The sequence below is a fragment of the Columba livia genome, chromosome 9, assembly GCF_036013475.1.
Source record: "Columba livia isolate bColLiv1 breed racing homer chromosome 9, bColLiv1.pat.W.v2, whole genome shotgun sequence".
NCBI classification, from domain to species: Eukaryota; Metazoa; Chordata; class Aves; order Columbiformes; family Columbidae; genus Columba; species Columba livia.
In genome coordinates, this window is record NC_088610.1 from 23,208,511 (window position 1) to 23,233,101 (window position 24,591).

Genomic DNA, 24,591 nt, shown 5'->3' on the forward strand with positions numbered 1-24,591 from the left:
TATCTGAGCACAGTAATGCTGTAGCACGTTTATCTTCTAAAATAATAGGAAAATTATACGTATTGCTGGCTCAGCAACAGTACTGAAACAGCACTGTCATGCCACTTTTTAAAGAGGGAAGATAACAGAATTGGTTAACATCCAGGTCATGATGGCATGGCAGTTCTTGGAAATGTTCTTCAGAATGAAACCTTCATGGTCTGGTAATGAAACTCTTAATATCTAGTATAATTAGGGCTGTAGCATGAAAATAAACCATCAGTCTATTTGAAAGGAAGAAAAGTCAAAGCTTATTCTAATAAAACCATCACAAATTTGTTGCTTGTTGAACTTGAATTTTGGTGATTCGGTTATGCCCAGTACACATTGAGATTACTATAAATTATTAATGTCTCTCTCCTTTCCCCCTTTCCTTTCTGCTTTTTGACCAGGAATGTCTTCCAAGGAGATCTATGGTAACTCATGCTTTAGCATTTCATATGTTGTTGTGCTGGGCATTTTCTGGTTCCTTTACAACGATGGCTTTAGAAGCAGCAGGAAACTGAGGCAGCTGTTTAAGTGCATGTTTGCTTCAGCACTTTCTTCTCTATACAAAACTGATTTTGTGAACTAACAGCTTCAGTATGAAGAAGCGATATGTCTGTACTCTAGTTGGAATCTGTAAGTTACTTATAGGTTCCTTTATAATTTCTAAATTTAAAGGGTAGCAAACAAACAAAAAAATCCAGCTTAGAAAGTGATGCATGCTGTCCCATGTGGGTTTTCAGAATGAGGTAAATGAAAGCTAATATAATAGCAATACTATTATTCTTGTCTTGCCAGACTTCATAACTTAGCTTCATCTGTATCTTCCCTATGTAATTTTCCTTTTTTTGAATTGCATGTGCATTATATTTCTCCTCCAAATGAGGAAAAACTGAAGCTTCCCTTCACCCTTAAATTTCTCCCACTCTTGTTTCTTTGATTGCAGATGATTCCTTTGTTAGACCAGTTACTTTTTGGATTGTTGGTGATTTTGATAAACCTTCGGGGAGGCAATTGTTGTATGATGCAATTAAACACCTGGTAGGTACTGTTTTTATTTGAACGGGTTGGCAGGGCTAATAAAGCAGTAGGTAGAGGCTTGCAAAACACGGATTGTACCTTTTCACATTGTACGACCTGGGGAGATTTGGTCTCCCTGCACGGTCTCTAATTTCCAGCCTCGATATTAAGTTAGTTCATCCTTTTAACCTTGTGCTGTTACTTACCTGATTTGGAATCTGGTTTTCTGTTGAAGAAATACAAAGCTTTTGCATTTAAAACACACCTGAAATCTAAAACTTGCCTAATGCATGTTTTGTTAAACACAGAAATCCAGCAATAATGTTCGAATGAGCATGATCAATAATCCTAGTGAAGATCCAAACAGCAAGAATACACTTGTTGCTAAAGCCATATGGGCAGCTCTACAGACACAAACATCAAATAATGCCAAGAACTTCATCACCAAAATGGCAAAAGAAGAAAATGCAAAGGCACTAGAGGCAGGAGCTGACATCTTGGAATTTGCTGTTGGGGTAAGTTGGTACTTACAAAGGTGGGATACTTTGCTTGTTCCTCTAATTAATTTTTTGGGGTAGCATGTTCATATGCAAAAGATGCAGTAACAATGGACAGTAACACTTGGGTTTGGTGCTGGTTTTGGTTTTTTGCTCTGAAAGGTAAACTTACCTAAACAGAACAGTCTATCTAAAAATAAAGTAAATCCTCATACACATCAAAGCTACTTAACTTTGAAAAGTCAAAAAGAATGCAGATTCAGGGATCTATTTGAGTGAGTCACTTGTTTCTTGGGGGTTGGAAGAGAACTATCATCTCTTTTAAAAGCTGAGGAAAAAAATTATCTTTCTCAAAGTAGGTTTAAAAAAGTTGGGCAGTTATCACATAACAACAGAAGAATGGAACAACTGGAAAAGTAGCAACAATTACGAGGGCTGTGGCCCTTCACATGGTAAATTGTGATAATGTCTGAAGGCGACAGGCAAAAACCAGGTTTAAGACCACAAAGAAAAGGGACCTGGTGCTAAACTTTAGGAAGATATAAAGATGTTGGTGAATGGAAACAAAAAAGGTGCATTTTAAAAAAGTGTGCAGGGGTATACTTTTCTTCCCGTTTTAATGTCAAGTATACTTTTCTTTCAGGGTATGAATACCAATATTTTCAAAGAAGCCTTTGAATCTCCCAAAGTGGATTTTATTCTGTCCCATACTATATATTGCAGAGACGTTCTGAAGCTGAAGAAGGGGCAGAGGGCTGTGATCAGCAATGGAAGGGTGAGATCAATCAGCAGACAGTAAAAGGGATGTTCCTTATGTGGTAAAGCAGCCGAGCTGGAGCAGCAGAGTCCAGGGATCAGACCCAGGGTCTCAGCAGTCTCTAGGACACTTCCAGTTAGATATATTCTGACCCGCAATGACTTTTTCTTGGTACTGTATGCAGTTAGTTGTTGGTGTTTTGTACAAACTCAGATTGCTCAAGGACAGAGTTCCTTTCATGCTGGAAATGAATTGAGTCCAACAGTGGAAAGGGATGAAACACTTGCCTGGTGGTGCTGCCTCAGTTCATGGGGCAAAATGCTGCTGTATCTGGTCTGTTCCACCATCTCTTTTTACAAGAGCCACTTAGATTAGGCAAATTATCTTATAATAGTATTTCACTGCAAATAATGAAGCCCAGCTATGTACAGCATTCAGTTTTCTTTTGTCATCTGCTTGCTAGTTAGAAAAAAAAAGAGCAAGTTCCAGGGGCTACCATATACCTTAATGGGTTAAATATTTTAAGCGATGAGTTATAGTATTAATTTCTCTCATTTCTAAAAGAGAAAGAATTGTCTAGGTAGCTTTTAGGCTTCTGCAGGCTAGACTGAGATTTGCTGAAGTTTTGCTGGACTACTGGAATTGGTGTAGTGTTCTATTGCTCCTTCGAGATGCAGCATTGCATGTGTAATTTAATATGCCTCATTTTTGCAAACCAAGCACTTAGTGAGAATTTTAAGCATTTATTTTAATGCCGTAGTCTGAGACTCTTGGCTCTTAATAGCTAGAATTATAATTTAAACTCTGCTGCCACTGACTTTAATATCAGCCCAAACAGTTGATACTCACTGAGCCTGGGCTGGAGTATTTATTTAAGATATCTTTGAATTTTGCTTCAGTGTAGCCTTACCTAATAATGCTTATTCCACTTTCTTTGTAGATTATTGGCCCATTAGAGGATGGTGAGATGTTCAATCAGGATGATTTCCATCTCCTTGAGAACATCATACTAAAGACATCAGGACAGAAAATCAAATCTCAGATTCAGCAGCTGGGATTTGAAGAAGATCTGTAAGTAAAGATGAAGAGGCTTACAAAAAAGTGGTGGTACTCTTGATAACGAGATTATCTTTCTGCTCTTCTAAATGGAAGAGAAGCCTAACTTTTCATTAATATTAAGGCCATCAGACTTCTTGTGGGTTTTTTCCCCCAGCTAAATCTTAACAGACACACTGTTTTAAACCATTTACCCCCAATATGTCAGGGTTTCCTAACTTGTATGTAAGGTTACTACGGTATTGATTTAAAAGCAGGAAGAAGGGAAGAAAATGAGACGGTGGAGTATGCTTTCTGAATCTGTTTGCAGTTCAGCTAAGTTCAGTCTATCCATATAAAAATTACTTTAGTAATATATTTCACGGTCAGTGCTATGGAATCATGTAAATTACTTTTAACTTTTGAAAGAGAAACAGCAGGAAAAGAGGTAGAGATAACACAATAAAAATCATAGTTGTAGATAATTATTGCAAAAAATATATAGAGGTGAGCTAATCAAAAGAAAGTTATCTTCAGGTTCACAAGAACTAAAGTCCATGAACATGTGTTTGTGTGTTGGAGCTCATTCATAGCTAAGACAATAGTTTCTCTCATTTTTAGCATGATATTTTTCCATGATGCTGCTTGTCTGTTAAAGGCTGCTCAAGTAAGTTAAGCATGAGGTCTTTTGTGCAGAAATCTTGTGTGATTCTGAATCCTAAAAAGACAGATTTTACCAGCATTCCAAACACTTTTGCATCCATTGCGGTGTTGGGAATCAAAAGAGAAATATGGGTGATAGGGTGGAGGAAGAGGGCATAGTTTGAACATAGGCCGGTTTTAGACAGAGCAGTGGTTTTGTCGTTTTGAATGCTGCCAAAGTTTTTTGAAAGCTTTTGAAATTACCTGCTGCACTGGAAAACACTGTAGAACTGAGCAGACTTCACCAGGTTTGTGTTGTTGGTATGAACAACCTAAACAGCTGTCACTATAAATCTATGAGACTTCCTTAATTCAGGACAAGCTGACAGACCTGTAAGTTACAGTATTGCATCTTGGCACAGCTATGATGTACGAATCAATTTGCATTGAACTTTCAAGAGGCTTTACATTTTCAAGATTAAATATATTCTTAAAATACTAGACTTAAAATTTATGGGAATAATAAAAAGGAAGCAGCTGTCAGAAGTAGTTGTCTGTTAATGACAGGACCCCTCTCTGAACAGTTTCTCCACGTACAGGATTGCTTCCTTGTTCTTAGAGCTGCAGTGTGACGTGGGGAGACTGCTGTGAAACAAGGGTCCGATCTGAATCGCTTACAGGTCCAGGAGAGGCTGATGAAGTTCCGGAATGCAGAGCCTGTAGCATGGCTGAGCCCTAAAATACCAGCTGTTCTGTGTTTGTTACACAGTTAAACTCTTTGGTACCCTCAGTAATGAGGCTGCAACCTGTTTAATGACAGATTAACCCTTAAATGTGCTTAACTCTTCAGGGCTTATGTAGAGAGGTAGTAAAAGTGTTAGTTTGTGTATCTGAACTCAGTCTGTCTTCCTGCCTTTTGCTGCTAACTGGCAAAAATGTGATAAGTACCTGCATTTTCTGAGTAATTGTAAATATATATATATATTTTTTTTCAGTGCAAGTGACTTGGTAATGAAAGTGGATGCTCTTCTTTCTGCTCAACCAAAAGGAGAGGCAAGGATTGAATATCATTTCTTTGAAGAAAGATACAGGTATAGGATTGCTGGCATTTGCTGAGCAATATGCTTTTGCTTATCTTTTAATGTTCCCACAAGGGGCATTTAATTTAAAAAAAAATCCAGGTAGCAATAGGGAAGTCTCCAATAGTTTTCATGGCACAGTGAGATTCCAGAAATGAATTTTGTCTACCTATCTCTATACATGTATATGTCTATATGTACTTTCTTCTCTATTTAGTTTCAGAAGGCATATAGCATTTAGGAAGTCATTTGACTTCAGAATAAGATAGATAGTGTTTTCCCTATGTTTATCCATATGTTTTATACTTTAAAATTATCTTTTCTTCTGTTTAGTGCAGTTAAACTGAGACCAAAAGAGGGAGAGACATACTTTGATGTTGTGGCTATTGTTGATCCTGTGACCAGAGATGCCCAGAGACTTGCTCCGTTACTTCTGGTATGGATACAATGGCAATTTCAAAAAGTTGTCTCAGTTCTGCAATTTTGAGATGTTTGTCTTCCTTCTTGACTGGGTGGTGACCAATGGCCAATATCAGTATATCTGAGCTGCACAATACGTTTATTAGGGGAAAAATTAATTACACTATACTACACACTAACAAGATCATGCTTAGGTATCGCCTAGATAGCTTCTAGCTTCCCTATTTTAATGGTTTAGTTTACAATGACTCTGTCCTTGAGGAAGAAAAGAACACCTGCAAGGTGAGGGAGCAGGTAACTGCTCTTAAAACCACCAATTAAAGGGAGGATTGAGAATGAGCCTTCTTGAGGTCCTGTCTATAAAAACAGTGGTCAGCTTGGCTAGTTAGCATTTTAAGGGATGTCTTTTTCTCATTACTTTAGGTTTTGAACCAATTGATAAATATGAACTTAAGAGTCTTCATGAACTGCCAGTCCAAACTTTCTGACATGCCACTGAAAAGGTAAGCAATACCATGCCAGGGTTAAAAACCTGTTGGAATGTGCAAGCACAGAAACATGCTCAAATGTTCTACAGAACGTCTCCCTTAACCGCTTTAGGCTTGATTATAAAATAGCACAATTTCCCACAGAGAATCTGGGGATTTGTTGATAGCATGAGGATTACAAGTTGGCTGCATTTTTAATTACATAAGTTAAATAACTTACTAATCTTAATGGTGGAGTCTTGTGCATTATGGTTGGTCTTTCAAGATGAAAATTCTGACCTGTTCTAAGGTCAATACAACCTGTGTTGCTTTGGACAAAACCTCCTATATGCAAGAGGGAATAAACATTTTCTGTCAAGCTTCTTGGAGACACTGAAGGTCTGGGAAAGCCGATGCTGTCAGCAAGTTCAATGAGAGTAAAATATTTGCAAAGTTTGGCAGAAACATGTTCTAACATTTTCTTTCTGAAATTTCAGCTTTTATCGCTATGTGTTGGAACCAGAGATTTTGTTCACAGCAGATAATAACTTTGCTCCGGGACCAATTGCCAAGTTTTTGGATATGCCTCAGTCTCCACTGTTCACTTTGAACCTAAATACTCCTGAGAGCTGGATGGTGGAATCTGTCAGAACCCCCTATGACCTGGATAATATTTACTTACAGGAGGTGAGGGAAATCAGTGTGTTCCTATTGCTACATTTAAATGATGGTGCCGCGATGGAGAGACGGGACACAGCTTGATGCAAGCAAAATGTCAACTTTATTGTAATTTCTAACATATTTTATACCTATCCTAAACAGCGCGTCACACGCTGATTGGTTTGTTATTCTTGCTAGATACCTACTGATTGGCTAATGTTTGTTTAGGCAGTTGCTATCTTGATTAATGCACTCTCCTTAGTGTAGCAGCAGCAGCAATTCCTTCTTGACAACCTTAGTAACTCGTAATTCGTATCTACACAAAGGGTTTAGCACATCCTGTCTTTAAGTACTGTTTCTGTTTTTCGTCACCAGGGTCTGTGACCAACAAGCTCCAGCACGTTTCCTTTTATCAATTGATAAGTGCTGGGAGTTTTGCTGATGCCAGCCAAATCCTGTCCCACATGATGGTGGTTTTCCAGGGATTATTTCTGTAAGGGGAAAGAAGTGTAGAATTAAAAAATGGTAATAATCATAGAACTATAGATATTAACACCTTCTACATTTGCAGAGCCCTAAATGTTTTCTAGGAGGGATGCAGATAAACTTGAGCTCACTGACAGTAAGATTGCTGTTCTCAATTACTCCTGGATGCCTGAACCACAGGCTGAAAAATACTGTAGGCTTGAAGCAGATCCTATAGATGCTTTGTGTGTAACATTCTGGAGTGTGCTGAGCTAGAAACAATCATACACTTTTTATGAGATGCTAGACCAATCACTTACTTGACTATGTTCTCCAATGTTAAAAAAATATAATTGTAAAACAGAGCAACAGTCCTTCCCTTTTCTTATCCTAGCAGTTTACCAGTTGAGATTCCACTCTTTTTGGTCAGGGGCACTCTTAACAATATACGTATGGAGTTCATCACTGGAAGGAGCTGAGCTCTTTGAGACTTTCTAGGTATTTGTTCAATAAAATTACTCTGGTAAAAATAAAGTGTTATTTAATTACTATGGCTATTTTGAAGAGTTACTGAATCACTAGAGCTAGTGCTGAATTCAGCAGTATCTTCTCCTTACAGGTGGATAATGTTGTGGCTGCAGAATATGAACTAGAGTACCTGCTGCTGGAAGGACACTGCTATGATATTACTACGGGACAGCCACCTCGGGGGCTCCAGTTTACACTGGGAACTTCAGCCAATCCTGTCATCGTTGATACCATTGTTATGGCCAACTTGGTAAGGGTTCGATTGGAACTGGCAGCAAATTCCTGGTCCTACAGTCAGCACAACCACTTGCATAAGCCGTGGAATATTTTTGAGTATGTGGGCTATGGATATGTGGTGTTACTTACACTCCACCGTTGCTTGCAAATAGCTCAGAACCACATCATTCCAAACATGGATGTCAAAAACCTTACAGTGTACTTATTTCTCTTACCTTTTTCAAGATGTACTCCTGTCCCTTCAGCTTGCTCAGAAAAGTCTTTGGGAATATCTTAAAACAATGCCAGTATTCTTAAGCAGTCTCTTTGCAGGGAAGATCAGACAGTTCTGTTTTTTCTAGACAGTGTTCCTTAGATCATCCACTCTGGTCCTGTACACCTCAGGTGGGCACTTGTCCTGTTTTGGGACCCATTTCTGCAGGAGATCTGTGGAACAAATGCAGAGAGTCAGCAGGAACAATTGACTTTCTAGAAAACACAGGAAGTGTGGAGAATGCGAATTGCTTAATTTAGTTGAGAAAAGGTGACAGAAATCCAAGTATATGATTGTTGCCTACAGCTGCCTTTATAAGGTAGCTGTGTAAGGGATCGGTCTGTTTTCAGTGTCCACCCTGGGCAATGAGGGAGGCAATGGACTGATATTATGGCAAGGGAAGTTGGCCACTGCAATATTTTCTTGATACCTAATGTTAGTGAAAAGCTGGAATAAATTGGGTTTTGGGATCTTCAAATGTGTTAAAGAAAAAGCAAGGAAAAATATTCTCTGATGTTTTCTCTCTTGTTTTTGAATTCTTACACTAATTTTCTATTTCTCTGCACCTTTTCTTAGCCAAAGTACATCCTATAAGGATGTAATATTTCTTATTGTAGAAAGGAAGATGACTCTCATTTTATGATCACATTGTGTGTGTGTATGTTAAGGAGTAAAGTTAATGGCTTAGAGGGGTCTTTTTTTTCGAATTAGTGAAACCAAGGTGTGTGTACCACAGTGTAACAAGGCTGTGTCTGGGAATCCTCTTCCTCAGGTCAGTGTCCATACTGGGAAGGGGTATGAGAGGCCAGGAATGTGCCCTTTGCTTCTTTCTTCTTTTGTTTTAAAGCACACTGGTTCACATACGGAACTGCATGCATTTGGGGTCATGCTACAAAACTGGACAGGACACTGAAGCATCACTACTAATGTTTGTATCTTCTATTGGTGTAATTATCTAAATCGCAGAAGAAAATATTCGTATCTAGAACCTGAAACTTCAACAAGACTTGTATACAATATTTGAATTTCACATTGCATTTTAAGTTCTGTAGAAGAGAGAGAGCTTGTAACATATGAATAATATTACTGTTTCCTGCTGTTTCCAGTCTGTAGAGCTGCAAAGTTGATTTAGATTTTGTTTTGTAGGCAGACTTGTTGCATGCTGCTGTGTAGTAACCAATGAGTGTTTTGAAATTCACTCTGTCCTTCATGAAAGCAAGTTTCTGCAGAAAAAAAACATGGAAGGGGGTTGCACTGTTCTGATCAGGACACACTGAATACTTACTCTCATCTAATGTAGAATGCTAGACCTATTCATACTCCTGTCTCTTATGGAAAAAACAACAATTCTGAATGGAACTTCTTGAGTTTTTCTCCTGTTCTCTGGGTTTTAAGGCCATAAGGTTATGTTAATGAGCTGTCTTACAAATAACTATTTTCAGATATAAAACAGTTGGTCAAAATAAGATGGCTTAAAAGCTGTTCTACATTTGCATTTTCTGGAAACCAACAAATATTCTTTTTGCTTTACAGGGTTACTTCCAGTTAAAAGCCAATCCTGGTGCATGGACTCTAAGACTGAGAAAGGGCAGATCTGAGGATATCTACAGAATCTACAGGTAAATTCAGTCTTGTGAAACTTTTGAAACAGGCAGGCATTGTCCTATGTGAATCTAACTGTTCCCTTGCCAAAGTGTAGTGGACTGAACAGCAAATTACATTTCATACCAAACATATTTATGTGAGAATTAATTCATTTAAAAACCTGTATGTTCAAATACATGTATTTGTTACTTTGTCACATATCTCAAACCTGGCTAAGGCTTAATACCATGTAGAAAAATGTGTAGAAGAAACAAAGAACATATTGCTGCTTTGTGGTAAAGGTTCGTATTTTACTGTATTTTCAGCCATGATGGCACAGACTCTCCACCTGAAGCCAGCGAAGTTATTGTTGTTCTCAACAACTTCAAGAGCAAAATTATTAAAGTGAAGGTGAGTTTAAAAACTGGAGTTCCTTTTTAAAAACACTGTTTGACCAATAGTGGGGAAGAAGCTTTGATTAAGGCCTGATGATCCCTTCTTACAAGCAAATTAGTAATTTACTGTCTCTTCACGTAGCCCATCAGATAATGACACAGCTCAAAAGTTTAAGGAGGACCACTGATAGATAAGTGATGGTTGTAACACATCTGGTTCACACTTCATCACATTATTTACTTGCAGAGTAATTCTGGGATGCTCTCCTGATCTGCTGCCTTGTCTAGACTCCATCTGCTTTGGAGTCTCAAGTGGCCAACTGTATCTCTTGGAAACAGAAACTGGTGGAGGTGTTGTGGTTTTTGCGGGGGGGTTTGGTTGGTTTCTTTGAGGGTTTTTCTTTACCAGTCTCCATCATCAAGGATGGTCACTGAACACTTCTAGAACTATCTAGACTAACATGCCTTTGTCTGCAAACAGCTTTGAATCCTTTCTGAAAATGTCCGTCCACTACTGAGCTGTTTCTCCAGTCAGCTTGGGTTACCTGCCAGCCCACTGGGTGTAATTCAAGTGGATATGAACAGAGCCAGTGTCAAAATAGTGTGCCATTACTGCTGCCCAATATGTGGTTCTGCTCACTAAAACAATGTTATGCTTTACAGGTTCAGAAAAAGCTAGAGATGATGAATGAAGATCTACTAAGTGATGGTACCAGTGAGAATGAATCTGGATTTTGGGAATCTCTCAAATGGTAAAACTAATTCAATGATAACCTGCAAGTCTCTCGAAACTAGAAAGCTATTTGATGATACTGTTAGATCTGCAATTTTCCACAGCCATCTATTAAGCCTGCTTGAATTTAGAGCTATCTTTCGTAGGAGCTCTCTGTTTCTAGAGAACAGGGTTACGGCTTTGCATGTGTTTACCTTCCCTGACTCCCAGTGCTACTCAGGAGCGTGAAAATATGATTCATTTCCAGGAGCTGCATCTCAGCCAGCCAGCTGTCAATCAAATCAGTGGTCCTGTATCGCTGGGCCTTACTGTCTTGTCCTTTATGTAAACACATTCATCTTTTCAGGGGATTCACAGGAGGACAAAAGAATGAAGATGTGAAACAGGAGAAAGATGATGTACTAAATATATTCTCTGTGGCCTCAGGACACCTATATGAAAGATTTCTACGGTTAGTTCAGAATTTATAATCTGGGGGTCTGAAATGGCAGAGGTTCCCTGCCTTCCACAAGGAAAAAGGTTCAAATTTGCAAGAATATTAAAAAACCCCAAACCTTTTCAACAACTCAAAAGTCCTCTAGATTTTACATCTACCGTATTATAGGAACTTTTGTCTGCATAGCCTTCATACATTCAAAATAGACTTAGTTTAACAGAAGATATGTTGCTGTCCTAGAATTTTCTCACTACAGTATAACCAAGTAAAGATGTGTTGTTTAGGAAGTTACAGAATAAGTGCTAGTTGCTTTGGAAAAGAACCTGAACTTCTGTTCTCAAAGGACTGTGAAAGCCAATAGGTTGTATATTCTGACTTTAGTTAAAGTACATAGATTTTGGGGGGATTATTAATTTTTGTAGCTAAAGTTAAGCCATTTGCAGTAGGCTGAACCTACCCACTTTTTGTTTATGTGTGAAGATAATTTATCTGACACATAAATGCGGTTAGTCTAATAATGTAAACCAGCAATTTGTAATCTGTTATGCAGCTGATCTCTCCTGGGTGGCAGTTGTTTTGGTAAATACCTTTTATTGTTCTTTGTTTTGATAGGATAATGATGTTGTCTGTGCTGAAACATACTAAGACTCCTTTAAAGTTTTGGTTTCTGAAGAACTACTTATCACCTACCTTCAAGGTTTGTTACTAATTAGAAATGTATTCTATCATGGGGAAAAGTAAAAAAGAAAAGCACAAACAAAACACAACAACACCAGCACCACGCAAACTTGTGCATCATATTACTTTGTAAACATATGTACAGTTGCCTGTCTGTATACCTTCTATTTTGACAAAGGACCAACTTGGGATAAGCTGGTGGTTCTGCCTAGAAAGCTTTGAGAAATGACAGGTTGGCAGTAGCCTCGGGCTGAAGGTAAATATTTAAGAGAGAAGCATGTATCAGTTAAATCATACTTGAAAGAATCTGGAATTTCTTTGGTGACTTGCATGAAAAAGATGGAGATTTTAAGATGAAATTCAGAGCTATAAACTTATGTCTAATACAAAAAGGGCTGAAAGATTACAGGAAAAAACTACCAGAGAAGCAACACCTCTGACTAGGAATGGAGGGAGCTTTTTAAAAGGAGACATTAAACCCATGTTTTCAGAGTGACTAGAGTATGGTAAAGAGTGATGTGGGCCCTAAATGAGTATACCTGGGAATACTTATCAACTATATGTCATACATTATAAAAGAAATAGCAGGATTCAAAACAGAACCCAGAGGTAAACGGTTGTGAAAACTTTCAGGAATTTGCATCTTTTAACTTTTAATATTAGGAAGTGGCATTTCTGAGAGGATCCTACCTGTTCCGCAGGAGCTCAAGGGGAAATAGTTGGCAGTGTCCTGCTGGTGCAGCCACGGGCTGTGCTGTGACCCGGCTGTTCTCAGTCACCTCTTGGCGGTACAACAACGCGCTCCCCGTCCCTCCCCCGGCTACACCTGCGCTCTCCCAGTGACACAGGAAGCCTCACAAATGAGAATGTCAACCGATTTGACACTGGGCCAAATATTTCTCCCAGTTCTCTCATTTTATTATTCTCATTTATGCTGCTTTGTACAGCCCTAAATAATATTTCTCCCATCTGCAAAATTTTACTATTTGAATAATGCATTCTTTTAAACTGATCTGTGGATCACTCTAAAACAGCTTATGAGTAATTGCCTGGGGAAAAATGCCAAAATATTTAGTTGTCTTTTGATAACTGGCTTTACACTTTGTACTCATTGTTCAGTTTGGGGTTATGTCTTTGTTTGAAGTAACAATGAAACTGTAGTTATTCCTTGTGCTCTCTCATTTTCTTATGTTCTGAGCTTTATTACAGGACTGAAATCTATCTCTGGTAATGCACTTTTCTTTTTCCTGCAGAGGAACAAAGACTGAGATAAGCTACTTTTTTTGCCCTCCCTCTGCAGGAGTTCATCCCATACATGGCAGAGAAGTACAATTTCCAGTATGAGCTTGTCCAGTATAAATGGCCACGCTGGCTTCATCAGCAAACAGAGAAACAGCGGATCATCTGGGGCTACAAGATCCTCTTTCTAGATGTGCTCTTCCCCTTAGCTGTTGATAAAATCCTGTTTGTGGATGCTGATCAGGTAACACAGAGGTTGCAATTACTTGATCTTTTCCTTTTTCTTTTTCTCTTTTCTCTAAGATTAGTATGTTCTTGAATACAATTTCTGTATTATTGGAAAGGTTGCAAGCCTGAGCCCTTCCCAGGCACAACTGAAGGTTGATGCTGTAACTACAGCATCCTTCAGTAAAGGGCTGGTTTTTCTGCCTGTTCCCACAAAGATCAGTTTTGTTCACCTTTTACTTTGTCTGGTTCCTTGTTCACTCGTTATCCCAGCTAGTTTGCCAAACAGATCCTTGTTTCACCCTTCCATTCTTCCAGCTCTGTCTGTTCTCCCGGCCTGCAGACCACTTACCACACATGGTGTTGTCCTCAGTCACCAAGTCCCCCTCCCACCCCTGCCTTTAACGTGCCCCAATCTGGGTGGCTTTCAGAGGTGCGAGAAGGCAAATCCCTTATGCATGAAGCCATGTCCTGCTGCAAAGCAAACGGTGTCTGTAAGGTTTGTATGTGCTTACTGCCTGAACAGTTTGAAAATGCAGTGAGAACTGCCAAAATACTCCTTCAGAAACATAAATGAAACTGAGAGGTATGGATTATCAACACATGAGTATAAAATGCTTTAGCTGTTTTGGCACATGTGTATATGATCCTGCATCAGTTAAAACCATTTCAACTTCTGCTACAGTATCACCCGGGATAAATTTCCAGCTATGCTGTTCTCATTATAGACAGGTTTTGCTCTGCTTATAAAAGAGACAGTAAAGCATTTTTTTCTCACTAGAGTGGTATTTTTAGAGTAGTACTACTGCCATATCATGTGTCAAAAAGACATTAGAAAGCCTTCCTCCCTGAAGGCTGTGCAAACTTCCAAGAGGGAAGGATGCAAAGCATCGCAGTAGTGTTCATGTATACTGAAAATTCTTGCTGCTTATTAAGCAACAATTTGGCACTTCAGCTGTCAAACCAACCTCTATCAGCTTATTTTAAGCTCTGTTGTAGTTGCTCCAGCTCTAAGGGCAGGAGAGACAACACCTTTTATGCTATGTTTTGTACTATACATACATAATGCAAAAGACTGCAGAGTATAACATCTAATTCCTCCTTTAACTGCTCCATTTGAATTAAATCCTGACCAGCATTTAGAAATAACCAAGACATTACAGGCTTCTACAAATAAAAAGAAAATGTCCTTTCCCTTCAGATTGTGCGCACAGATCTAAAGGAATTAAGAGATTTCAATCTAGATGGTGCTCCTTATGGATATACGCCATTCTGTGACAGTCGAAGAGAAATGGATGGCTACAGGTTCTGGAAATCAGGATACTGGGCAAGCCATTTAGCTGGAAGAAAATACCACATCAGGTACTGAAGAATTCAGTTTTTTCAAAATAGAGGGGGGAAACTTTTGCTACTACTTAGAATTAGAAAACTAGCTGCAGTGGACAACACTGCAGTGAACCACTTTTTGCTTACTGTGCCTCTTTAAGGTTCCTTTGCCTATGGTCCATGTGAAGCACTAGGGACACTGAAGGTACTTTCAGTATGCTACAACTTTTACAGATGAAGAACTGAAGTGTTAAAAGAAGTGTTAGCTAACCAGACATCTTCACTTGTTAGTAACAAGTGTGGGAAGAAAGGACTGCATGACAGCAAAGCTAAGATAGATTTGATGACTCTTTTTTTTTGTACGTGCCATGACTTTCTTAGAACTGCTTTCCTGCGTTGTATTAGATAATGGGATGTACTTTCACCAAGGGATTGTTTTAGCATATTGTATCTCGGGGTCTGCTGGGGCTGCAGTAAGTTACCCACCGATCAAATGTCGTTACTAACTGCATCGTCTCCATGTAGTGCTCTGTACGTTGTGGATCTGAAGAAGTTCAGAAAGATAGCAGCCGGAGATCGACTCAGAGGACAATATCAGGGTCTTAGCCAGGATCCTAACAGTCTGTCCAACCTTGATCAGGTGTGTTTTTATGGTGTTGGTTTTGTTCTTCTGGGCTATGATGGCAGGTTGGGACGTCTCCTTTCCTGGCCAAACTTCAATCACAGCCAGATGCCACTGGCAGTCAAATGAGGCAGCTATTGATAGCATCAAACATGACTGGTGGGTGGAAACAACACCCTTCCCTTAAATGTCTTTAGACTATGCAGTTTTCAGTATACTTCAAAACACAACTGGTTACCTGTTTCTTGAACTATCCAGCTGAGTGCTTCACTGTGCACTACTTCATAACATGAGATAAAGCTTGTACTGTTGCAGATAGGAAAAATAACACAATGGTTCTAATCAATTAAGCACAGTCTTCCAAACTGGTCCAGTACAGGTTTGATTCTGGATTCATATTACCGCTTCAATACAGTTTGCTAAAGAAATATTGTTCAACAAAAGATTAATGGTTGTAGCATGCAGGTTTTTTCCAAAGGACTCTGTTTGGAATGCAATGAAAAGCTGAATCATCACTTTTTATTTGCACTGGAAAAAAAAACCCTACAAAAGTTGAACTTCTTAATAGTATCTGGTTGCGGGGGGTTTCTCCCACCCTGCACCCTGGGGAAACTGCTACTAACTCTTATCCTTCACAACAGGATTTGCCAAACAACATGATACACCAGGTGCCAATTAAATCACTCCCGCAGGAGTGGCTGTGGTGTGAAACATGGTGCGATGATTCCTCAAAGAAGAGAGCAAAAACCATCGATCTCGTAAGTGCGGTACAGCTCCCTCATTCTTATGTAACAGTGAAACAGAGTGACCAATTGTAGAGGCACTTCCCTACCTCAGATCTGGGCACCTCGTCCTGCATTGTTACTTAAATGTTTTCAGCACATCAGGTGTTTTGTTTAGCTTCTACACTTCTCTCAGCTGGAGCAGTGGCATTATTATTAATTAAGAAAGACTACACTGTACTGTAGCGATAATACAAGCATGTATTGTTCACCACCAGATGAACTCCACCAGGGGGAAGCACACCTCCATTCAGTAAATAAACCTTTTTTACACATTAAGTGTCCTAACAGTTTGTATGTTTTGTTTGCAGTGTAATAACCCAATGACCAAAGAGCCTAAGTTGCAAGCAGCGATGCGTATAGTTCCAGAATGGCAGGAGTATGATCAAGAAATCAAACTGCTCTATAGTCTTTTCCAGAAAGAAAAAGAAACAGGAACAGCAGCTGAGATGTCAGGACAACACACACATGGTAAATCTTCCTGACTATTCCTCTACTTTGTGATATTCTTCTTACCAGTTGAGACTGGGCTTAAGTTGCATCCTCCTTCACTGTAAGCTTGCACCGTGCCAAGGCTTGCACAGAGGATCTCTTACATAATCTGTGTATTTTAATGGCACAGAAAGGCCTTGCTGAGTGAGGCTGGTGTAAATTAACCTGATTCTAAAACTGAGAGAGCTATACTGCACACTTCTTCCAGTTCCGTTAAAGACCCTTGCTGTTCCCACAATTTCATGAGCTTGGCCTTATCATAATCCCTAACTAAAGCTCTGCTATTCACAATGGGCATGAGGTGTTCTTAAGTCACTGGTAACCTTGCAAAGAACAAGTCTTTGGGGTTTATATATTAATTTTCAAACCAATCTGCTAATTGAGGCAGCTGGCAATGGAGTGCTCATTTTTCTCTCTCTTCTTCTACAGATCCAGCAGCACATGTGGAATTATGATCCGTGGAGAAACATTCAAGTTAGACTGTTTCATAGACAATTTTTATATTGAAAGCTAGTTTTTTTTCCGGTATGTCTGCAAAACTGCTGAATAATTGAGTGGGATGATGTATGCATTTTTATTACTTGCCTTTGGGTTAATTTCTGCATATGAAATAGGATCTGGATTGCTGGAATTAGCGTTACGGTTTTTTGCACCTGTGGTGGAGAGGAAAGAGCCCATGATGGAATTTAGCATTTCAGAAACAAAACTTCAGAATCCACTGGAAGAGCCACAGCCTGTTCCTTCAGCTGTTGCTGCCTCCACCACTGATGAAGATCCTGTTAGGCTCAGATCGGACTCGAGAGCCTGGAAACCGCAGACCCATTGAGCCGTTGGCTAGAACATAAGTCCTGACCTCAACTGATGGAGATAATTTTTCCAGGTAACATAAAAAGGCTCAGAATCATGCCTTGAATTTGGGATATTGTTTTATCTGCAAGTTTTCAAACAGTTGGAAATGCTTCTCAGATTTTTTCAGTATTCCCTTGATTTCGTAAAAAATCCAGCATTACTTAGATTTTCTATTTCCTATCTTCATTTATTGCCCAACTTTTGCAAGGTTTGGCTTAACATAAACTACCACAAAATGCCCATCCAAATACAAATGCCTACGTTTACAAAGTGAGCAGAACATGGAATTTGACAGCTCAGTTCATCCTCACCCATCTGACTTGAATCTAAGTGCCCTCCTTCCTTCCTGCTCAAACTTTAAATCAGTCCCCAAAACTGGTAGGGCCTTTACTATTGCTGTGGTTCACTGATTCATGAATGTTTTTTGTTTATGAAAAAAATCTGTGGAAGCTTGGACGTTTTTCATTATGTAAATTTCATTAACTTTATTTTTCTTCAAACAGAGATGTCACATCAATAAAAACTTTGGAGTTCTTAGGTCTTAAGCTTTAGTTCATTCTCAGTCTTTTGATCATCCTTGTTGCTTGCACACATTACAGCCCTAATCTGATTTTGGGGTTTCTGAATATTTCACCTGCATTTGTTTTTATTCTTGCACAGGCAAGAGAACATTTTCCTGCAAGGATTGATTACCCTGGGCTAGTTTTATCATTCATATTCATGTCTTCATTTTTTAAGATGGTACTGCCATAGTTCTGTGTTGTTAACATAGCAGTTTAAAAAAAACATCTTCAAACCCCGTTTCCCTCATTCTGCAGGATTAGTGTCTGCTGCCTAGAACACTGAGAAGCTGAAGAGTTGAAATATAAGAACTGAAGTAGTATTTCTAGCAGTGAAATACAGGTCCCTGTGCACTGCTTCTTTAGAAATCCAAACTGGGATTGCTTCTGCCTCCCATGGTTTTATACAGGTCAATGTTCTGTGCTGTAAGAGCCTCACACTAAAAAGAAAACTGACTTAAGATGCTCTTCTAGAATTATTGTATGATACATCCTATCAGTGTTTTGGAGGAATCTGAAAGACAGCAGTTGCAGCATTTAAGCTGCTCAATAGGGCAACTGAAGAGAAAAGCAGGTCTGCTCCAGCCAGCTCAAGAAAGGGCCCAAATCACTAACCCAAACTCTTAAAAAACAAACAAAAACCAAAACAATACAAAACCACAACCCCTCTGTTAAAAGAAACAGCTGTGGTCCCTTAAACAGAGATTGCTGGCACTGTTCACAAGGCCAGTCAACCAATCGGTAACACTGCACAGGCACTTCTGGTGGTTATCAAAAGTGGGTACACGTAGAAAGTATTGGAAAGGACAGTTTATAATCTCCCCTTCTCCATGAGTTTACAGAGTATGAGTTATCAGCTTCAGTATTTTCCACTTGTGGGTTTTTAAATTCAGATAATCTCCCTGATGCCCGGTAAATTACAAGTAGCTTATGCTTCCCATCAAAACTGTTCGTTAAGAATAAGACTTACCCTACAAAGATATTTTTTTCTAGTGTAAAAAGCAATAATGTGCCTGCCAACAAACTAGTTAATTAGTCGATTTTAAACAGATAATGACAGCACATGTAAGATTACCCTTTCTGTGTTCGGCTACAAAGCACTGACAGCTCTCTGAAGCGCACGGAGCAGCAGAGGATGAGGTGGCAGCAGCTGTGCACCGCAGTTCCATCTGGGATGGCTGGGGCCACAGAGGACGATCGCTTGGGATGGACGGTGTGTGCTGAGGTTTTAATGGAGTTGCTCGGAGTACATTTTTTCACTTACCGGGATACTGTTGAAAAGCTGCTAGAAAGTAAAGAGTTCTTCCTTCAAACCAGGCTTGTTAATCACGGTATTAAAGCAGCCCCTAAACAGAGATACTACTGTTAAAGAAACAATAGAAATATTTTACACTTCAGGTTGATACTATTTTTTTCAACTCTACCTACTACTACTACTAATAAAAAGGGCTTCTATGTCAGTTTTCATCATTTTACACTGTTACATTCATAGTCAACACTCAGAAAGGTTAGTGTTTCTTAAATAACGCAACTACAAAGCTGTGTCTGGCTCTCTTTCAGAGTTGGGAATGAATTCCAAACTCCTACGGGACGCCCAGAAAAGCCTCTCAACCAGAGCATGGTTATTATTCAAAGAGCTACAAAATAGACAGGTTTACACTGAACACTTGCTTGAATGTCATAGAAATATGTTATTTGGTTTCCTATATTGGGCTGTTTGAACTTGCTCAGGTTTGGAAAATGAGAACAAATCCCAGGAGACAACTAAAGGGGGAAAAGGAAGCATCCAGAAAGAATAAATACGTGGCATATGGCTCTTGCCTCCTCAGCCAATAAGGGGTTTTGCACCACCCTCATTTTTAATTTTCAAAGTACATATTTAAGTATGTGACTGTACATCAATACATGGGTTTCTGTCTGAGACCGCTTCTTCTCCACCCCAAAAAGAGCTATTAATATCTTAAATGAGAGAAACTGATTGCTGGAGGCGGGGTGGGGAATGGAAAAAGTCGTTTCGAATCTCTACAAACCCCTATTTTTCATATTTTTCAATAGATTTTTAGACGGACAAACTGTGCTGTTGCCCTCCACCTCCACCCTTCTCAATACATGCCTGTTAACTTCAGCCATACACCATATACAGTTCAATGTAAATGTGTTAGGAAGCACGTTCTTCCAGCTGGGACTGTCACCCTGCGTGGTGCAGGACGTCCCTTCAGGGCAGTAACACGCTGAGCACAGCTGCTGGAGGAGCCCACCATGTTCTGGCTTGGCTCTGGACCTCTTGCCACATGTGCAAGGCGTTACTCAAGTGTCCAACCTGCTCCTTTGCTTTCTCAACAGCAATCTTAAAAGCAATTCCTGGCCCCTGTGCTGAGCTCTGACCATGAGCAGAGTCAGCTTTTCTGAATTCATACCCTGGAGACTCGGTCATCACTGTGCACTGACACAGAGGCTCACAGGGGACTGTTCAGCACACCCCGTGTTGAGGCTGCAGCTGTAGTCTGTGCTACAGGTAGACACTGGCATGTCTACAATGCACCCCGATAACAATAGGTGTCACCACCTGCTGTGTGTCACCTACGGATGTATTCTTACAGCACCAGAATGAGTTCCTGCTGCTCAGCCTTTCTTCAGCCTGAGATCTGTTTCACTGCAGACAAGTTACACCTACATTTCTGCTCAGTCATTCTACGTACTAGTTCACGGCATTCAGAAGATCATGGGGGGAGACGACAACAGGGATGGGGAACCAATACAGGGAAGTTTCAACTAGGAATAGAATTGCAGGTGAGGAAAACCTAGTTTGTTCCTTGTTTCAATTAGGAGGAGGCAAGCACTGCCAAGATGATTGTACCTTCTCGTGGTTCTGTTTAAAAGAAAAAAGAAAAAAGGTTGGAAAGCACGGGTCCAAGGTTACCCAAGAGCATCATGAGGTGCAAGGGTACCTGCAGACCCAGAAATACAGACTTGCCTATCAGGTCTAGACCGGGCTGTGACAAGCTTGTCAGGTCAGCCTTCCCACTGCCTGGTGGTGGGTGGAGATGCTGGGATCCTTGCAACTGGGAGACAGAACACTGAGCTCCCACCAGTATGGTAACTCCATCCAGCAGCTGTACAGTGCCCCCACCACACATCTCACCAGTACGTAGCTGCCCAGAAAGTGTCTTCAATTACTTTGTCCAACAAGTCCAGCCTGATCTGCAGCGACTGCAGAAACGCCTGAAGTGCAACCAGGAAAGGAATTAAAACTATGCCAATTAAAACCAAGACCCCCAAATCTGCCTTCTGTGTCACAGCCACTGCTAGCAGAACACAAAGCACAAGGTCCCTCAAAGAACTGACTTCCCAAACCCTGCCTTGCCTAGAGAGCAGCCTTGCAAATCACCACAGACAGGTTTGCTCTGACGCTGTTATTTACACTTCACACTTCCACCTTGGCTAGCTGTGACAGTGTAAATATACCCACATTCAAAGCCTAACCACAAGGAAATTCCTCTCCATTTGCTTTGCCTTCCTCCTCTTTTGCCATATAACTATGTTTACCCAATCACGAGTATTGCTGGTGGATTATACACTCCATCTGTCTTGATTCAACATGCTGATCTTTTCTGACTTGAAGATAATTAAAGACCTCTCCCCCACTCTCCCTTTCTGTCTACAGCATGTATGCCAGCTGCTCGTCGGAATCCAGCTAATTGAAGAGCATTCCCTAATCAGGAAACTCAGGGAAAATCACTTCTGACTACCAGGGTTTATTGCTGACTAGACTTTATTAAGATCATTGCTAATACAGATTGCCTTGTGCTTGGAATACACTGAATTTTTTCCTTTTAGCCAGCTTAAGGCTTGATGAGGAATGAAAACACTGTTACTTTTGTGTGAAGATTTGGAATAAAGAACTGCAAAATATACTCGCTTGTGGCACAGCAGGGTCCTCTTCTGCTCTTGAGAAGCCCAGGAAACATAAGCCACCAAGCATCCTGCTTCTTTAGCTGATGCTGTTACTACACCCAAGCACAAACAGCTGGAGATGCAGGACCTGGCTGCCCACGGCACAGTCACTGCACGATATCGATCTGCCAAGGAGCTGCTGGGCCCGCGGGTGTGAGGGAAGCACCCAGCACCCGCTGACCGCCCACTTAGAAAGCCCGAATCCTCCCGCCTGACCTTTTCCAGCTCCTTTCTCTACTGAAAATAACAGGTCTGAGACCTCAGGCTTTTAATCTCCAACCTTCACCTGTAGATGCGTATTTACTACAGCAAATGCACAGTAAGGATTTCCACAGCTCAAAGTATTTGCTTCAGGCTTTAAACTGTTTTCTTGATATTTTGTTTTGCTTGGTTTGCTTGCTTGCTTCTTTATTTATGTTTAAATAAAGAAAAGGAAATAGCACCAAAACTGGATACATTATCCCAAGTATTCCAGGATCAATTTCATTAACGCTGCACAAAGTAAGAACGTTTGCGTGCATGTCTATTTCTGTACATCCACGTTCATTCTACTGGGTATTTGCCTTTTCTACCATCAAGCACCACAGGAGGCCTTCTATCCATCCCACTGAGAATTTCTTTTGAACTGCCTGTCCCCTACCATCACTAAACCCCTTCTTTTGACTCTATAATACAGTCCTCTATTTGTAGGAAGTCCTTGTGTTTCTTATTCCTAGACATGTAATTCACATTTGCCTTACTGAGATGCTTTTGTTTTTCCTGTCCAGAAAGAGGCCCCAAGAACTCTGCGCCGCTGTGTAAGATTCACTGCTGCTCAGCAGCTGTCACCACAATTGCTTCCAGACCTTTATGAGAGTGCTGAATACCACAGACCACTGCAGCAGAAAAGAATCTCAAACACCTATTTGACAGAGATTCCCACTAACTATTACTACTAAAACTTTGCTAATTGTTTCTTAATTCTTTTAACACATGCTAGATAGTAACATGATTCTGGAGCAACAAGGTAGGCTTTTGTGAAGCACTGATGTGTACACTCAGTGTTGCTATTAAACTCAAACCTGTAATTCCTCAGTCTACAGTTGTTTGACAAGAATTATGTCCCATAAAACCCTCTCGAGAGTCATTTCAGCTCTCAGGGCACCACTGATGTCCCAGGAGCTTCCCCTCTGTTTTGTTTCAGACAGATGCCTGACAAGTAACTCTTTGCTGCACTTCCCTGGAACATGTCCCTTATCTTCCACAGTTTATCAACAACTCGTGTCACTGGGCCAGTGATGTCCCCAGCCATCTCTTCAGACTCTTCCTAAATACCAGTTCTCCAGTTGTCCCTTTAGAAAAAATCTTAAAATAACAGCTGCTTCACATGTATTGCACCAGACTGACAAAGATACTCTGCTACTACAAATAAACAAGAGCACGCCATTCTGATTCTTTCTACATACCCAACACACATACCTAGTAAGTCTCCTGCTTTTTATTAACCAATTTTGCCACCTTCACCCAGGAACAAAGCTGAACAAGTTAAGAACGTTTTTCCTAATGTTTTACTTCTTGTCCTTAAATTGAACTGTATTTAAGATGTGTTCAAGATTGCGCTTCTCTCTTTCTCTCTCTTGGGTAAATAAGGCCTTATCTGTAGCTACACTGGCAGCCACGGAGGCCAATTAGCAGACATGCTGATTGAATTATGCTCCCACCCCAGGAATGTGTCTCTAACTCTGAATGGAGGCACATTGGCAGACTTGTATGGGAAAACTCGCTGCTGCTGATCTGTCCACATCTCTGTAAGAACACATTGTTGTGTTTGCACAAGCCATTTGACTCAGGTCTTTCAAAAAACCCCTCAGAAATAAGTAAGAGATTTACTTGTTAGGATGTCTTAGAATTAAGAAGCTTTTGTTCTCTTCAACGTTTTAATTGTTTGTCCCAACAACATTGTTGACTGCTGGCTTGAACGGTGCCACCAAAGCCACCAAATCCAGTACCCTGATACTGCAATATACTGCAGCAACTATTGCACGATCCCACTCCCCAGATTATCCAGACCACTTTAAATGAGTCGGCTTTCTCACTCTTCCATCCCACTGCTGGGGAACTGTTTAAAACTCACCACACTAACAGTGATGGAAATCATCTTCAGGTTGCCCACCTAAACTTACACAAGGCAACTTCACACTCATTTTAATCCCCACACAAACATTTGGGTTTAGCTTTTCTCCCCTCCCTATGCAGCAAATCTACCCCTTCTCACTGAACAAACATCTTTTTTTTTTCCAAATAAAAACTACCCTTTGGAAAGAGAACTTACAGTTCACAATTTTCTGTTGGAAGGTGGTTACTCAGAATCACACTGGTGGACTCCCAGAAGTAGCTTTTCAGCTACGCTGTCCTTTGATTTATGGCAGAAAAGCACTGATCAATGACCTTAGCAGATGTTCTAACCTGTAGATGGAGCACTCGCACTGCTGAAAAGATCCACAAGTCCCTGCAGCCCTCTTCCCAGCAATATCCAGCAATTTTTAAATTGGGAAATATGTGTCCCATGTGGCCTACGTGGCATGCCGTTAAAAACAAAACCAAAAAAATCCGAAGTGCGAAGGCAGAAAAGTGGAGCTCGGGAGGCTCTCCC

General features: G+C 40.2%; 1 protein-coding gene and 1 long non-coding RNA gene across 4 annotated transcripts in view; one reads left to right on the plus strand and one right to left on the minus strand.

Annotated features, from left to right (window-relative positions):
• UGGT1 (UDP-glucose glycoprotein glucosyltransferase 1) overlaps nucleotides 1-17,990 on the plus strand; it is a 41,149-nt gene extending 23,159 nt beyond the window's left edge. For 2 of the 3 annotated variants that reach the window (XM_065073128.1, XM_065073127.1), the window contains exons 22-42: nucleotides 432-455; nucleotides 971-1,065; nucleotides 1,353-1,559; nucleotides 2,185-2,316; nucleotides 3,239-3,369; nucleotides 4,971-5,066; nucleotides 5,388-5,490; nucleotides 5,898-5,977; nucleotides 6,439-6,628; nucleotides 7,686-7,844; nucleotides 9,618-9,703; nucleotides 9,995-10,079; nucleotides 10,727-10,815; nucleotides 11,143-11,247; nucleotides 11,845-11,929; nucleotides 13,211-13,393; nucleotides 14,576-14,736; nucleotides 15,226-15,340; nucleotides 15,964-16,080; nucleotides 16,416-16,575; nucleotides 17,026-17,990. In XM_065073128.1, the coding sequence (XP_064929200.1) occupies nucleotides 432-455; nucleotides 971-1,065; nucleotides 1,353-1,559; nucleotides 2,185-2,316; nucleotides 3,239-3,369; nucleotides 4,971-5,066; nucleotides 5,388-5,490; nucleotides 5,898-5,977; nucleotides 6,439-6,628; nucleotides 7,686-7,844; nucleotides 9,618-9,703; nucleotides 9,995-10,079; nucleotides 10,727-10,815; nucleotides 11,143-11,247; nucleotides 11,845-11,929; nucleotides 13,211-13,393; nucleotides 14,576-14,736; nucleotides 15,226-15,340; nucleotides 15,964-16,080; nucleotides 16,416-16,575; nucleotides 17,026-17,051 (2,429 nt within the window). In that variant the 3' untranslated portion in view covers nucleotides 17,052-17,990. The remainder of the gene's footprint in view (nucleotides 1-431; nucleotides 456-970; nucleotides 1,066-1,352; nucleotides 1,560-2,184; nucleotides 2,317-3,238; nucleotides 3,370-4,970; nucleotides 5,067-5,387; nucleotides 5,491-5,897; nucleotides 5,978-6,438; nucleotides 6,629-7,685; nucleotides 7,845-9,617; nucleotides 9,704-9,994; nucleotides 10,080-10,726; nucleotides 10,816-11,142; nucleotides 11,248-11,844; nucleotides 11,930-13,210; nucleotides 13,394-14,575; nucleotides 14,737-15,225; nucleotides 15,341-15,963; nucleotides 16,081-16,415; nucleotides 16,576-17,025) is intronic. The other variant, XM_065073129.1, reaches the window with a different exon arrangement.
• LOC110364062 (uncharacterized) lies at nucleotides 6,704-11,149 on the minus strand. Its single transcript, XR_010474501.1, has 2 exons — nucleotides 8,047-11,149; nucleotides 6,704-7,092 (listed from the first exon to the last, which is right to left on the minus strand). It is a non-coding gene; the product is annotated as an uncharacterized LOC110364062 (long non-coding RNA).
• Nucleotides 17,991-24,591: the final 6,601 nt, after the last annotated feature.